Below are 14,248 nucleotides of genomic sequence, written 5' to 3'. Positions count from 1 at the left end.
ATTTTGGTCCGCTCCTTACGACGATCGTGACAAGCAAGAGGGTGGCAGCATCACGTTGTGGGGTGCTTTGCTGCAGGAGGGGCTGGTGCACTTCACAAAATAGATGGCAGGGAAAATGAGGTGGATATATTGAAGCAACATCTCAAGACATCAGTCAGGAGGTTAAAGCTTGGTTGCAAATGGGTCTTCCAAATGGACAATGACCCCAAGCATACTTCCAAAGTTGTGGCAAAAAGGCTTAAGGACAACAAAGTCAAGGTATTGGAGTGGCCATCACAAAGCCCTGACCTCAATCCTATAGAACATTTGTGGGCAGAACTGAAAAAGCATGTGCGAGCAATGAGCCTTACAAACCTGACTCGGTTACACCAGCTCTGTCAGGAGGAATGGGTCACAATTCACCCAACTTATTGTGGGAAACTTGTGGAACTCGTCCCGAAACATTTGACACAAGTTAAACCATTTAAAGGCAAAGCTACCAAATACTAATTGAGTGTATGTAAACTTCTGACCCACTGGGAATGTGATGAAAGAAATAAAAGCTGAAATAAATAATTTTCTCTACTATTGTTCTCACATTTCACATTCTTAAAATAAATTGGTGACTGACCTTAGACAGGGAATTTTTACTAGGATTAAATGTCAGGAATTGTGAAAAACTGAGTTTAAATGTATTTGGCTAAGGTGTATTTCAACTCTATATCTGACATGGAACAGTTATCTTCTTTTCTTAAGACCATAACCATGTGTGTGAGGTGTACACTTTTGTTTCAAAGTAGATTTGTTAAAGACTACTAAGAAACACACTGATGTAGCCCACTGCAGTAGAAGGTTAAAGCTTCAGTCCACTGGTAGTGTTTGGTAGGCCACACTACCTCAAAGTCAAGTGTGTTTGTCCATGTACAGTATTTGTGCCTGCTTCATGATATTCTACATTATCTATTTATTTTCTGTATGGTCTTCCTCTTGACATGGTTAATCAGAGCTCAAAGTGAAAACAGACTAATCTCATTTCAGCTCCAACCAAGCAGAGGGATCTCATCTTTCAGTTTCCTGTGCACTCACCCCTCCCCACTCTACCACTATAGCTCCCTATCTCTGTCTCGCCCATGCACTCTGACCTCTGACCTGTTTCTGTCATCACTCTCGTCCAGTCCATGGACAGTGTCAACAGCTACTTCAGCTCACTACACTTCACAACCGTTCCCTTTCTGTTGTAAACGAAAGAGGTTAAAGGAAGGTCAGCTTTGTCTTAGTCCATGTGGAATGGCAGACAACTCTTGTTTGCATGAGAGTGTCAGGGAGTTTGGGTGAGCGCATGTGTGTGTGTCTGACATTCCACTGGGGAGAAGATCCCATGGAAAACAGTACCAGGAGATAGTGCCGGCACTATCTCCTCATCTCTCCCTACCTGAGCTGAGCCAGACAATGGACAGCCTGTCTGCAGCGCTGGTATGTGTGTTAGAGACCCCGAGATAAAGCTTTACAAGTCTCTGCCTGTCTCTCTCTCTCACTCTTCTGGCTTTAATAGGAGGCAGGAGGAGCACAGGGCTATTAGTTAAGTATACCACCCAGTGTGTGTGTGTGTGTGCCACCCAGAGCTAGGGAAGAAGTGTGCAAACAGCCTAAAGGGACTGGATGTCACTCCATTCACCACCAGTGAGGATGAAAAATGTATGTTTCTATCTCTGGCCTGCTTATTGCCACAGTGGAATCGCAGCAGAGTTGGTCTCTCTAAAATACACACAAAACTCAAGACTCGTTTCACATAAGAAGGGGTTAACAATCTCCTCCTACTGTTAAGTGAACAATCTTCTCTTCTACAAGGGATTGGTTTGACATGGACTAAGCTCCGAGTTTTAAACCCCGTTTGTAGCCTTAAAATACAAATATACCAGATGCCTTTTGGCCACCTTGGCATACTGAAGAAGGAGAGCAAAAAAATTATCCTTGTCCATTACTTTCACGCTCGTGCGGAGCAAGGTGGAGGAATGTGTGTGTGTGTGTCCATTTGTGTTTTCATGCGTGTTTGGAATGGTCGGATGTAGGGGCTCTGTTTGCCTCCGGGGCTGCTCTGTGAGTTAACCAGAAACACCAGGGCTTTCCTCTCATTTATTATCACAGGTGCAGCTGATTTGGGGTAACCACCAGAGGCACGGGACAGACCTATTTACCCCACCAGCATGCCAAACTCCAGGTCCCCCAAACCCCGTCACTCCCATTTGCCTCAATCCCACTTCCCTACTCCAACTGAACCCTCCACTACCCTTCCTGTCTGAAATCAACCTCTCATCTTACCGATTCTTCTCTATTTCATTCTCCAAACCTAACTCCCTTCCCCAGTATTCCTCCTCCTCTCTCCTTGACTTCCCTTCCAAGGTTTCAATCCTATGACAACTCCTAGCTGCACCACGTCTCAGAGTATTACAGCCGGGCAAAGCTCATCTCATCCCACAGCACCTTGGACTGCTCTAGTCTCTGACTGATATGTGATACAGGACTCTCCCTCAGGAAGCTCCGCCATCCAACTCCACAAACATTCACTCGGACAGTTCAGGACATGCCTTGCATGCCTTGCACTGACCACAGTAGACAGCAGGACATGCCTTGCACTGACCACAGTAGACAGCAGGACATGCCTTGCACTGACCACAGTAGACCGCAGTACTGGCCACAGCACATCCAAACATAACACTAACTCTAGCACACACCCCTATAACACTAATGACAGCCCAACTCCATTGAGTTATGGATGCAATAGGTTTGATAGAGTTAGGTGATAATGTAGGGCTTACAGTACTGGACCAGTGACAGATGTACTGTACCTTGGCTCTCATGGTTCTTTCTGTCTCCAGTTCCTCCTCCAGTTCCTCAATACGGACCTACAGAGAGCCGAGAGAGCATTGTCCTCATTACATGCATGTGCTAGCATTTCATAGAATCACTGCAACTTTCTGACAGATTTAAATAATTCCCATTGTCCCATTAAACCTACATACTCTGCAGAAATACAATGTTTTGTCTGGGCAAATAAGAGACACTACCCTGTTGTTGGTTTGCTATTCAGGGCAGTAGGTTTGTGGTGAGAGAGTTTCTCATTCTCTGTATTTCTCCCTGGGTTGGTTCAGCATGCCAGTGGTTTTTTTTCTTCACAGCAGGAATGTCAGCAGCAGCAGTAGCCTCCATCATTATTTCTACTCTGACCCTCAGACTGAGTCTGCATGGGACTGGGCTTTCATATCAGGTCAGTCAGCTCAACAGAGAATATCAACTGTCATTTCACATGATCTTTCATTCATACATGGCGGCCCAATGGGTGGGACGACAGTAATGAAGGATTTCACTTCATGAAATTATCGGGTTCATGTTGCAATATTTGATTATATTATAATTGTTACTATAGCTGAATGATTTATTGCACGTCCATCATTAATACATGACATCTATGACATACAATTGTAGGCTATTATTGCTTCAGTATAGATGCAATGTCATGCAGCTTCTTATCACACTAATGGATCTCTAAGTACATTTCAGTTTTCCCAATATCATAACTCAATTCACTGACACACAGGTTGTTTATGCCCTTTTGAAACAAACGTATTGCTCGAGTTTCTAAACATTGCAGTCTTCAGGCTCCAAGTCGTGTCATGTTCTGTGGTATCTACAGCTCCATCTTGTCTCAGTGGCAGGAAGTGTCTAGCATGTACCGTATAGCCCCAGGACATCACATCCCATACACACACACACACAAACATAGCCAACTCTCTCACTACTAACCACAAAACGCAGAGACTTGGGGAAACACCAAACAAAGTTCCGCACTCTACACACACAGGCAGGGTCATAACTTTCAATATCTCAATCACACTCCTTTTATTTTTTACCCTTATTTTACCAGGTAAATTAACTGAGAACACATTTTCATGTACAGCAATGACCTGGGGAATAGCTACAGGAGAGAGGAAGAATGAGCCAATTGGAAGCTGGGGATTATTAGGTGACCATGAGGGCCAAATTGGGAATTTAGCCAAGACACCGGGTTTAACACCATACTCTCACAATAAGTGCCATGGGATCTTTAGTGACCACAGCGAGACAGGAGACCCGTTTAACATTCCATCTGAAAGATGGCGTCCTACACAGGGCAATGTCCCCAACCACTGCCCAGGGACATTGAGATATATTTTTTAGACCAGAGCAAAGAGTGCCTCCTACTGGCACTCGAACACCACTTCCAGCAGCATCTGGTCTCCCATCAAGGACCAACCTTACACAGCTTCAGAGGAAAGCTAGGAGTGGGATGCAGGGAGCTAACCTTCCCCAACCAGAAACTGTGGATTGATGGCAGCATTTGCGCAAAACTGAAAGCACGAACCATTGCTTTTAATCAGGGCAAGGCGACCAAAATCATGACCGAATACAAACAGTTTAGCTATTCCCTCCGCAAGGCAATCAAACAAGCTAAGCGGTCAGTATAGAGACAAAGTAGGGTTGCAATTCAACAGCTCAGACATGAGGTATGTGGCTGGGTCTACAGTCAATCACGGACTACAAAAAGAAAACCAGCCTCGTCGTGGGCCATGATGTCTTGCTCCCAGACAAACTAAATAACTTCTTTGCTCGCTTTGAGGACAATTCAGTGCCACCGACACGGCCCACTACCAAAACCTGCTGGCTCTCCTCTGTGGCCAACGTGAGTAAAACATTTTAACGTGTTAACCCTTGCAAGGCTGCCGACCCAGACGGCATACCTAGCTGCGCCCTCAGAGCATGCGCAGACCAGCTGGCTGGTGTGTTTACAGACATTCAATAAATCTTCATCCCAGTCTGCTGTTCCCACATGCTTCAAGAGGGCCACCATTGTTCCTGATCCCAAGAAAGCTAAGGTAACTGAGCTAAATGACTATCGCCCAGTAGCACTCACTTCCGTCATCATGAAGTGCTTTGAGAGACTAGTCAAGGACCATATCACCTCCACCCTACCTGACACACTAGACCCAATCCAATTTGCTTACCGGCCCAGTAGGTCCACAGACGACGCAATCACAATCACACTGCACACTGCCCTAACCCATCTGGACAAGAGGAATACCTATGTAAGAATGCTGTTCATCGACTACAGCTCAGCATTTAACACCATAGTACCCTCCAAACATGTCATTAAGCTCGAGACCCTGGGACTCGACCCCGCCCTGTGCAACTGGGTCCTGGACTTCCTGACGGGCCGCCCCCAGGTGGTGAGGGTAGGAAATAACATCTCCACCCCGCTGATCCTCAACACTGGGACCCCACAGGGTGCGTTCTCAGCCCTCTCCTGTTTCCCTGTTCACCCATGACTGCGTGGCCATGCACGCCTCCTACTCAATCATCAAGTTTGCAGACGACACTACAGTGGTAGGCTTGATGACCAACAACGACGAGACGGCCTACAGGAAGGAGGTGAGGGCCATCAGAGTGTGGTGTCTGGAAAATAGCCTCACTCAATGTCAACAAAACAAAGGAGATGATCGTGGACTTCAGGAAACAGCAGAGGGTGCAGCCCCTATCCACATCGATGGGACAGTAGTGGAGAAGGTGGAAAGTTTTAAGTTCCTCGGTGTACACATCCCGGACAAACTGAAATGGTCCACCCACACAGACAGCGTAGTGAAGAAGGCGCAGCCACAAAAAACACTCACAAACTTTTACAGATTCACAATCAAGAGCATCCTGTCGGGCTGTATCACCGCCTGGTATGGCAACTGCTCCGCCCCCAACCGCAAGGCTCTCCAGAGGGTAGTGAGGTCTGCACAACGCATGACCGCGGGCAAACTACCTGCCCTCCAGGACACCTACACCATCCGATGTCACAGGAAGGCCAAAAAGATCATCAAGGACAATAACCACCCAAGACAGAATTGTAGCTCACAGGAACTGCCTGTTGACCTCGCTATCATCCAGAAGGCAAGGTCAGTACAGGTGCATCAAAGCTGGGACTGAGAGACTGAAAAGCAGCTTCTATCTCAAGGCCATCAGACTGTTAAACAGCAATCACTAACATTGAGTGGCTGCTGCCAACATACTGACTCATCTCTAGCCACTTTAATATTAAAAATTGAATGTAATAAATGTATCACTAGCCACTTTAAACAATGCCATTTTATATAATGTTTACATATCCTACATTACTCATCTCATATGTATACACTGTACTCTATACCATTTACTGCATCTTGCCTATGCCGTTCGGCCATCGCTCATCCATATATTTTTATGTACATATTCTTATTCATTCCTTTACACTTGTGTGTGTATAAGGTAGTTGTTGTGAAATTGTTAGATTACTTGTTAGATATTACTGCATGGTCAGAACTAGAAGCACAAGCATTTCGCCTCACTCGCATTAACATTTGCTAACCATGTGTATGTGACAAATACAATTTGATTTGGTATGCTGCTGGCCCTAATCATCTCTAAGTCAAATGAGTTTTAGTGATGACAGTAAACCAGTATAATACATGCAAATATTTCAACAATACTCTACAGGTAGCAAAACAACCAGGAGGCTAGTCATTCAGATAACATCGGTATAACTTTAGCTAATAACATTCAAGCTTCCTATGAATGGCACAAGCCCACACAAACGTTCCAGAGCATGCAAAAAGAAAGAGGACAGGAGGATAAAAGAGAGCAAGCGAGAGAAAAGTGGTGTAGAAACTCACGTGCCAGCGCAGGACCTCAGCAGAGAGCACAGCCATGGTGAGGCAGCAGCAGCCCAACTGACTGACTGACTCTCCCCAACACTCTCTCTCTCTCTCTCTCTCTCTCCCTCACACACATACTGACACACACACATGCTGCTGTGCTCCACTCAGCCAAGCCACTTCTCCTTGGGCATTCTACACTCCACACTTCCTGACACACACACACAGAGAGAGAGAGTAGCAGAGCTCCCCGACTGCTCTATTTAATACATTGTGTCTGTTTCTGTTACTTCTCCCCCGGTCAACTTTGCCTGAAACTGTTATCGCTAATATTTTGATACAATAACACTGCCCTGTAGAATAACAGTTTGTTGGACCACCTGTTTTTTTACTTCTGAACATGCCTGGGAAATGCTGTTCTGGCACACTATTGTGTTTTACCACAGTAGGTCCATTTCAGCATCATCGTATAAGCATAAGACACCGCAGAAGGAAACAAAACGGTTAGCCCATTATTACAGTGGACTTCTGGATGGTCTGATATCTGAAATTGCACTTACTTAAACTTTCCACATTAGGGGCTTTTTTCCCCAGTGCAAATCTCCACCATTTTAAATTGAGCATAAATTGCAATCACATGTGAGTTGAGCCTGATGGCTCGGTGATTGTATCTGAGGGGTATTCTATAGCGTGGGCAGCTATATCCTGTCAACCCCCCTCAGAGAGCCCCCCGAGAGGGGAACCAGACCAGAGGCTGAACGATTAGTCTCTCCTGGCACACGCCTACCACAGACCTACTCCTGCATCAAACTAACCTCATTACAGACTCTACTCCTATCAATAGAACTCTCCATACTGTCCACGTATGTATGCTCTGATCATTTCACACTCTAAGCTTGAAAAGTTCTGGAATAAGAACCCTTTGTTTAAAAAAAAAAACAGATGTAGCTACCATGGCAATGCCCTGGTGATTTCATTGACTGGAGCGATGGCCAGGTAATTCAAGGCTGTTACCTCATCAGTCTCTATCTGGAACCAAAAAGGGTTCTTCAGCTGTCCCCATAGTAGAAGCCTTTGAATAACCCTTTTTGGTTGCAGGCAGAACCCTTTGGGTTCCATGTACAACCCTTTCCACCGAGAGTTCTATATGGAACCCAAAAGGGTTCTACCTGGAACCAAAAACGCTTACCCTATGGGGGATAGCCGAAGAACCATTTTGGAACCCTTTTTTCTAAGAGTGTAGCTGAGGACAGGAAGGTCAAAATCATATTATTAAAAACGATGTGCTCTGTGTACAGTACCCAGGTGGCTGAGGGCCTGGCTCCTGTCCTGTGTTACTTTTGCACACGTACTGGACATGCAAACCCACATCTGCTTTAAAGCAAAACAGAAAAACACTGGTCAAAAACTAGTTCATGATGATTGACTTGACCTCTGACCTCACACAATGATCCCTTTTCAGTCCGCTAGAATTGCTTTATTATAAACACCATAAAACCAGCCAATAAACATCTCCCACCTCCGAGATGGAAGTGAATAGCATGCATCTGCTAGCCCCATTCTACAACTGCATTCATATTGTGTCTGCCAAAGCTGCTTTGAACTGTAGAGGAGTAGTGGGAGTTCCATCATCATAGGTCCTCACTAGCCAACTCTCCCCCACGTACACAATATAAATACTGAACATTGCACTGTAAAGTACACAGGCTGTTCAGAGCTATCACAAAGCTATTCAGAGCCATCTCTTTGAGCTCCAACTCTCCTAAGAAGCAGCTGAAATGCATAACTGCTACCCCCAGCAGTACATTGTGCTTTAACTGTACTGTAGGGGGGGGGGGAAGATAGCTGCATCATAAATGAGATATCTCTTTGATTTCCTGTGAGCTACAATGCTGTCTTGGGAATCTTGATATATTCATGTGACCTTTATATTTAAACCACACACGAGTGGGCGAGCAATAATCTGGTCTTTTGTTCAGCGCTGGCCTGGCCTGGACACCTGCATCTTTATCTGTGGGAGGAGATGCTGATCACGATCCAAACACACACAGACACACACACACACACACACACACAGGCTTCATTGATGGGATAATGCCAGGGCTACAGTAAATGTGAAAACATGACCACTCTCACCGACACACCGATCGTCTTTCAGTCCCTCGTTCACCCAGCAGACAGACAAAGACAGTCTTTATTCCTGTGTTCTTTCCCAACCTCTGGATAGAGGATCAAGGAACTGGAGTTATCCATGGATCTCAGGAGGAGTTTACCTGATCTGCCCCTTTTTGCTTTTACTACTCTCTCTCTTTCCTCAATCTGTCGCTCTGTTTCTCTCTTGGTTTCTCTTTCCACCTCTGTCTTTCTTTCTCTCTGCATCTCTGTGTGTCTCTCTCTGTTTCTCTTCTTGGCTCTCTTTCCGTCCCTCTGTTTATCTGCAACTCCTTCAGTATCTCTCTCAATCTCATTCTTTTGCATGAAGGAACAGAGCCAGACAAAACACATGTTCATCTGCAAGTCCCAGTGGCAGAGAGAGAGAATCGTGTTGGAGCGACAGTATGCCACTGCTTGTCAACGTTGTTCCCGTAACCTTGTCTTCCGTGGGCCTTTTCATCATTTTGGGGTCGACAGGTAGTCTAGCGGTTAAGAGTGTTGAGCCAGTAACCGAAAGGTTGTTGGTTTGAATCCCTGAGCTGACAACATGAACAAAATCTGCCGATGTGCATTTAACCCTAATTGACCCTGTAAGTCACTCTGGAGAAGAGTGTCTGCAAAAATGTAATGCAATAACACCTGCAAATAGTACAAAAAAAACAAAAGTCCTGTTAAAGTAATCATTTCAGCGTTATTACGTGCTCATTCAGGCATTTATGCCAGATATAAGAACTGAATGACCTGAATGTTATTTTAGTTGCGTAGGCACTGTTGAATCAAAAAGAAAATGCAACCTCTTTCCCAATCATTGACATACTTCTGGACTGAATGTGGAAACACAACAAGCTGCAGGGCGCATCGTTTATAGCCTGGACATGAAGCCCATTTACATAGTGCAAAGTATCTGCAAATCAGACACTATAATGACTTATTTATAAAACATTATTTCACTAGGAAGGCTCTTGTGTTTTTGAAGTGCATCTTTGCAAACCATAACCTGAACGGAGAAGTCAAAGGGCAATGTCTACACAGCATATATCCACAGAGAGTGAAGGAGTTAACTCTATAAGAGAGGCCAGGCTATAGATGTTTATCAGTTCAGATGGAGGTTAACTCTCTATAAGAGAGGCCAGGCTATAGATGTTTACCAGTTCAGATGGAGGTTAACTCTCTATAAGAGAGGCCAGGCTATAGATGTTTATCAGTTCAGATGGAGATTAACTCTCTATAAGAGAGGCCAGGCTATAGATGTTTATCAGTTCAGATGGAGGTTAACTCTCTATAAGAGAGGCCAGGCTATAGATGTTTATCAGTTCAGATGAAGGATGTGTGTTTTTACCAGCTCCTCATTCTCCTGACAGGCAGGGGGCTGTGAAACCAGCCCACCAATCAGAGGACAGAACACAGCCGTGGTGCTGAAAAGTAGGAATGCAGATCTCTCCTTGACATCCCGACCGGGAGCAACCCCCTTCAATCTTACCCCTCAAATCCACCTCAACCCCCAACCCCCACTAATCTCCCCCAGTCCTCCCACTCTCTCCGACACGTCTTAATGCCTCCCGACCCCTGACCCTACACCCCCTCTTCCAACTCAACCCATCACCCTCCCCCTCGCCACCTCACAATATGTCTCAATGCCTCCTACCCCTGACCCCAACTCCCTTTAAAGTCCTTCAAACCCACAACATTACCCCTCTCCCCTCCCCTGCCACCCCTCAATATCTCCACTCGAACACCCCTTCATCTCCAGTCTGGGTCCAACCTGCAGCTCCTTGTTCCTCCTATGCAGGCTGATGTTTAGGGCCTCTTCTGCCTCCAGCTTGGTACTGGTGCTGGTTATCTCCACATCTCTCCTTGAGAAAGAGAGAGAGAGTATATCAATATCATCATACCTTTTCCACAGTAAACTGCCCTGTGAGGGGACATGCTCAGCAGGGAGAATGAGTGGCAGACCTCGTTTGATCCTAGTGATGCAACAAGGTGACTCACTCATTTGATTGGCATTCACAAGTGAGAATAATATTGTGCAACGAGGATGAATGACTTTAAGGACCCCTCTTCCTTTGAAAATGAAAATGTTTTTTTTTGTGAGAAACAGAGGTGTGTGAGTGAAAGAGAAGGAGGGAAGGAAAGGGGGGAAACTAATGAATGACATCTGACGTCAAGGCCCAGTTCTGTTTTGGTAATGAAAATGTTATTGCGTTTGTGTCCTGTATGTCACAGCTGGTTCTACTCTCCAGGTAAAGGTCAGAGAACACCTTCCTCCATTCAGCCTCATATTACTGAGAGGCACATACCAACAAGTTAGGACATTACTGAAACCCTGGCCCGAGGCCCTGAGCCCTTAAAATCTAGATAACGGTCCTCTGCACTACTGATATCATGTTATAACCTCCACCAGGCATCTGTTTTGCTGTAAGCCAGAGACATGCAATCCAAATGTCTGCAAGCAGCAAACCAAATACTGTTTCTGGACTGTTTTTTTTCATTTCTTGGATGTTGAACAGATATCATATGGCTGATATAGTATGCAGATGCAATTCCTTAGCAAAGACATCAGTTGACAACACCTGGACTGTCGGTCTGCCAATTTCCCTTGTTTTGGTTGAGGATAAGATGGGTATTTCAACAGACTATAGCAGACTTTTCAACAGACCAGTCCCAACTCTATTGGGTCTATGAAAAAACTAAGCCACTGCATTATATTTCTCTCTATAAATATCTCATATCTCTGTAACTCATTGTCTGTAAGTTGTAATTGAACTCTTCAACTGTTCTTTTTTCAATGATTTGCCATTGTCTATAACAGGGACGTCTAGCCCCACTAAAATATTAATTAGCCCCCCCTAAATAAATCAATATATTAGTCAATGTATTTTCTTTGTGAATCCTTTTTTCCGTCAACCGTCCTTTTTTTCCATCAACCATCCTATCTTGAACTTCTTACGGGGTGGGCACTAGGACCTGGGGGAGGCTGCTGATGCAGAGAATGCTGCACACGCTAGTGACCGTTAGGCCTACTCGTAGCTAACATGTTGGTTAACGTTACCTACTTCTGTGGCTTGAGACTGCTTGCTAACAGTAAACGGACAGGAAAGGGCTCTGACAGGACGGATTCATGTAGATAGGCTACGATGTGAATTTGTGGTAAGTTGGAACAGAGGGCGAGAGAGTTCATTACTATAAACTTTAGTCATAATCAAAGCTTTGTTAACCAACACGTTTTTACGTGAGGCTGCCTACAATGTAAGACGTTGCGAGCTACCTAACGGTAACGTTAACTTATGTTGAATTTAAAAGACACCGTTATGTGGCGATGATATCTAATTAGCGTTGTATTTAATGTAGTTTTGCTATCTGTGCCAGGCTATAAATGAGACCGAGGATGTAACATCATGAACATATCTTTTCATACTCAATTTCTTTCATTCAGTAGGCCATTGCAAAACAATTATCAGTAGGTCATGTGTAGAAAAGGCGACAGTGTTGATCGCAAAGTTATTATATTATCCTCAATTTCTCAACTGTCGGCGAGCTAATGACTAATGTCAGCTGGATATATGGACATTTTTCAAGAGAGGCAATGCCAGCAGCTATGCCGAAGGCCAATCCGGTGAGAAATGAAGATTTTACCAGTTCAAACAAATTAAACTTAAACTGATTAATCACCTATTAAGCCTTGAGTTATTGTAAATATGAGTTTAATAACAATACACGTCAAAACACCGCAGACAAGAATGCGGGAAAGAAGCTGGGGGCTGAGGGAGCATGTCGAAGGTTAGTGACTCAAAAAAGCCAGTAGATGTTTAAGCTTTCAGTTAAATTCATGCAGCATATGACAGCATATGCCTTACTTTTGTTAGGCATAAATAAAGGATTTTAATGACATCTTAAAATGGTCATGCAGAAAGAGAGGCTTCTGTGCAAGGCAGAGATCAACATGCGGTATAAGTGAGAGAGAGCAAGCATGTCCAGAGAGAGAGGGACAAGAAACAGATCCAGAGAAATGAAGTAGTCAAGCTGCTGCAGCAACTCCTTCCAGAAATTAGAGCAATTTTGGTGACAAAGACACTGGGCCCAGACAAGTGAAGCTGAATAACTACCCACACGAACGTTTTGGTACACAGAAAAGGGCATTTCAGCACTGCTGGTTTGAGAAATACAATTGTGTAGAGTAAAGCTTTCTGCTTTCCATGTAGAGTTTTTGGCAAAACCATTTACATTTGATTATTTTGTCAGTAATGGCTGCAAAAATTGGAAAAAAATCTTTGTCCATCTTCGGTAAACATGAGCTGGCACACACAGAGACAGTGTTGTGGCAGAGCAAAGCAACCAGGCAACTAGCAATCATGGGAACATTGCTCAGATTTGAACATCTGCCCATGTTAGTGATATTGCAGAGAGAAGGGAGTATCTGTTACAGTCACCTCAATGTTAGGAAGACAGGGACTCTCTTTCCGTGCCAATGATGAATCTAGTGAAAGAACAAATAGAGGGAACTTTCGTGAATGTATGGAGCTTTTGAAGGAGTTTGACCCTTTCCTGCAAAGGTACAATACTCCATCAAATGTGACGTATCTCTCTCCAGAATCTCAGAATGACATGATCGAATGCTGTGTTCAGGGATGGGCAGTCTGAACAGTTGGCTCTGTGTATTAGGTATGTGACAGAGGGGACAGTTAAGGAGCGTTTACTAGCACTAGCAGAAATCAAGTCATTTGATGCCCAATCAAAAGCAAATGAGTTGCAACAGCAGCTCCAAATGACAGGGGTGGCAGGCCTAAAGTGTGTTGACCTATGGTGGGGGTAGCAGGCCTAAAGTGTGTTGACCTATGATGGAGGTAGCAGGCCTAAAGTGTGTTGACCTATGATGGGGGTAGCAGGCCTAAAGTGTGTTGACCTATAATGGGGGTAGCAGGCCTAAAGTGTGTTGACCTATGATGGGGGTAGCATGCCTAAAGTGTGTTGACCTATGATGGAGGTAGCATGCCTAAAGTGTGTTGACCTATGATGGGGGTAGCAGGCCTAAAGTGTGTTGACCTATGATGGGGGTAGCATGCCTAAAGTGTGTTGACCTATGATGGAGGTAGCATGCCTAAAGTGTGTTGACCTATGATGGGGGTAGCAGGCCTAAAGTGTGTTGACCTATGATGGAGGTAGCAGGCCTAAAGTGTGTTAACCTATGATGGGGGTAGCAGGCCTAAAGTGTGTTGACCTATGATGGGGGTAGCATGCCTAAAGTGTGTTGACCTATGATGGGGGTAGCAGGCCTAAAGTGTGTTAACCTATGATGGGGGTAGCAGGCCTAAAGTGTGTTGACCTATGATGGGGGTAGCAGGCCTAAAGTACACAGACCTATGATGGTGCAGCTGTCATGAGTGGGTCCAAAGGAGGTGTGCAAGCACATT

The 14,248-nt window shown here is 44.8% G+C and overlaps 1 protein-coding gene across 3 annotated transcripts in view; it reads right to left on the bottom strand.

The window, feature by feature from the left end:
• LOC135523744 (myosin-16) overlaps positions 1–14,248 on the bottom strand; it is a 46,395-nt gene that overhangs the window by 14,656 nt on the left and 17,491 nt on the right. For all 3 annotated transcript variants that reach the window (XM_064950614.1, XM_064950616.1, XM_064950615.1), the window contains 2 exons: positions 10,603–10,693; positions 2,826–2,882 (listed from right to left, as the gene is read on the bottom strand). In XM_064950614.1, coding sequence (XP_064806686.1) covers positions 2,826–2,882; positions 10,603–10,693 — 148 coding nt within the window. The remainder of the gene's footprint in view (positions 1–2,825; positions 2,883–10,602; positions 10,694–14,248) is intronic.

This window comes from Oncorhynchus masou, chromosome 31, assembly GCF_036934945.1.
Source record: "Oncorhynchus masou masou isolate Uvic2021 chromosome 31, UVic_Omas_1.1, whole genome shotgun sequence".
Classification (NCBI taxonomy): Eukaryota; Metazoa; Chordata; class Actinopteri; order Salmoniformes; family Salmonidae; genus Oncorhynchus; species Oncorhynchus masou.
This window is presented reverse-complemented; position numbering and strand designations above follow the sequence as displayed.